General features: G+C 40.5%; 1 protein-coding gene across 1 annotated transcript; it reads right to left on the bottom strand.

Annotated features, from left to right (window-relative positions):
• Nucleotides 1-234: 234 nt before the first annotated feature.
• On the bottom strand, nucleotides 235-2,039 carry mc1r (melanocortin 1 receptor). The gene is made up of 2 exons (XM_082181298.1): nucleotides 1,771-2,039; nucleotides 235-1,637 (listed from the first exon to the last, which is right to left on the bottom strand). The coding sequence occupies exon 2, from the start codon at nucleotides 1,564-1,566 to the stop codon at nucleotides 595-597; it is 972 nt and encodes a 323-aa protein (XP_082037424.1). The 5' UTR covers nucleotides 1,567-1,637; nucleotides 1,771-2,039; the 3' UTR covers nucleotides 235-594.
• Nucleotides 2,040-2,388: the final 349 nt, after the last annotated feature.

Genomic DNA, 2,388 nt, shown 5'->3' with positions numbered 1-2,388 from the left:
AATATTTACATTGCGGCATGTGGCTGCTCGTTATAATTTTTATGAATTAACGAAAAATATTATTTTCTTTCAGCACACGTTTCCTTCAGTTATAATATTTTGATCATATTTGTTCAAATGCAAACATGAAATAAAGGGGGGGGGGGGAGGAATATAAAATCACAATAAAGGGGTTCTTTGGTTTTAAAAGGTTTGAGAACCACTGAAATGAATTCAAGGCACCACATGAACTGCTTAAGATGAAACTGGCCTTTATGTAAAGCTTTTAGTCTTTGATAGAGGCACCTACATGCTGTCTTAATGCAATTTCACCACTTTTTTTCTAATGAATGAAGCATTTATTTGGGGGGTTCAACTATCCCATTAAGCATTGTTTTAGTAAATCAAAAATAGAGTTGTTTAAATGGTTATGTATTTTATAAAAAACTAAAAGTTTATGTCCCTCTTTCAGCAGTAGGCTACATTTTCTATAGAGAGGGAGTCATTGGGACGATCTCTGTGAATAAGGCTGAACATTGGACATTAATGTCAGCACAGATATTCCTCCACGCGTTTCTAAAAACAAACAAACAAACAAACTCCAGAAATAATATATCACATTGCAAAGCACCATGAACAAAGAATTATTTCTTTGAGCGTCTTGCGCAGCTCCTGACTGCGATACGCGTAAATGAGAGGGTCTATAAGCGAGTTGCATATGATAAGAATCAGAAACAGGTTGAAATGGCTGAAATAACACTTGCAGTAAGGGTTTGTGGGACAGGTGAGGATAAGAATGAGGTGGAGAAAAAACGGGCCCCAGCAGATGATGAAAACCCCGAGCAGTATAGTCAGAGTGATGGCTCCCTTCATGCTAGTGGCTTGCCGGCGGCTCTTATGGAGGGCCATGATGCGTCTGGAGTGGACGTGCGCCAGGATGAACATGTGCAGGTACAAAACCGCCGTGAACACCAATGTCACGCCGAAAAACGTGACGAGACAGGCGATGACCGCGTTATCGGTGTGATAAACGATAAATAAAGAGCTCGAGGTGATGCTGGTGAGCCACACCACCGCGATAATGGCCACGGCGCGCTGCGTGGTCATGATGCTGTGGTACCGGAGTGCGTAAAAGATGGTGATATAGCGGTCCGCCGCAATAGTGCACAGGAACGACAACGAGGACACGACAGAACTGCAGATCATAATGTCTATCACATTGTCTAAGTGCTGTAACATCTTTGCAGTGACGAGCAGCAGCCCATGCTCCGTCAATAATATGAAGAGCGTCTCCACCACATTACTTACGCTCACCAGCATGTCCGACACCGCCAGACAGCAGATGAAATAATACATAGGCGAGTGGAGATTCCTGTTCTTGATGATGGCCACCACCACCAAAATGTTTTCCACCAAACTGATCAAGCCGAGCATTAGAAACAATTCCTGGGGGATCATGATTTGGGCGATCCCTGTTTCATTTATGTCACCGGGAGTTGCACTGCTGTTCAAAGTGATGTTATAGTCAGTATTATACATGAAGTCCATGTGTTTCATGCTGAAGTGATGGCGCAACGAGTCGTTCATGCTCCTTCAGTTAGTTACCGTCGTCATTCAGTCCTTTTGAGTCTGTTAGATGTAATTTTCCTTCACCACACCTTCAATATTAAAACAATTAAGACAGTTCAGTATGTCACAACGACCAGTTCTGGCAAATCCAAAATGAGATATTTATTAGAGATTTTAATCGAAACGATTATACAGCTATAAGTAATGAACACAATGTTATACCTTTCAATATTTCTGCTGCACACAACGCAGTCGAAGTCCGCAAACATGCGCTCGATCTTTACCGCCTCAGACTCGTACCGACTATTAAGAGTCAGAATAATTTGTGCTTTGCATTTTGTAATAATTTAGATTCCATCGCATCTGCGTTGTCGAGATTTGAAACTCACCATAGTAATTAAAGTTATGTGAAACTAAAAACGCACGATGGTCCTCAAAGAAGGCAGCGGTCACAAAAACTAAACAAAACTAAACAAAACAAACAAACAAACAAACATTGATTCCGTCTTCTCCTCTAAATGCAGTAATGGAAATGATCACTGTCTCTCCCCCTTCTCTGTCATCTAATCCGATCACATGACACAAACCACAAATGCAAAAAGCTCATTTTGCTCTAAATTTAGTGCCAAAGCTTTATGAATATCACACATCATGTGGTTGTCCGTCAGTGTGTAGGTTACTGAGAAAATTCTTAATAGGCTGTTATACTTTTCCTACGCAACTCTCAGTAATTTATGAAATTGACCATAGGCCTACATGTAAAATTCCTTTAACCCTCTGGGGTCGACAAACATAAACTAATAGAACATAATAGAAAAGTAAATCATAATAAATAAATAA

The sequence above is a fragment of the Leuciscus leuciscus genome (genome assembly GCF_965113295.1).
Source record: "Leuciscus leuciscus genome assembly, chromosome: 10".
NCBI lineage: Eukaryota > Metazoa > Chordata > Actinopteri > Cypriniformes > Leuciscidae > Leuciscus > Leuciscus leuciscus.
Note: the sequence above shows the minus strand (reverse complement) of the source record. Positions and strands in the feature narration are given on the sequence as shown.

Coding starts and splice junctions, on each gene's coding strand:
- mc1r (XM_082181298.1), bottom strand. CDS start 1,566: ATGAACGACTCGTTGCGCCATCACTTCAGCATGAAACACATGGACTTC.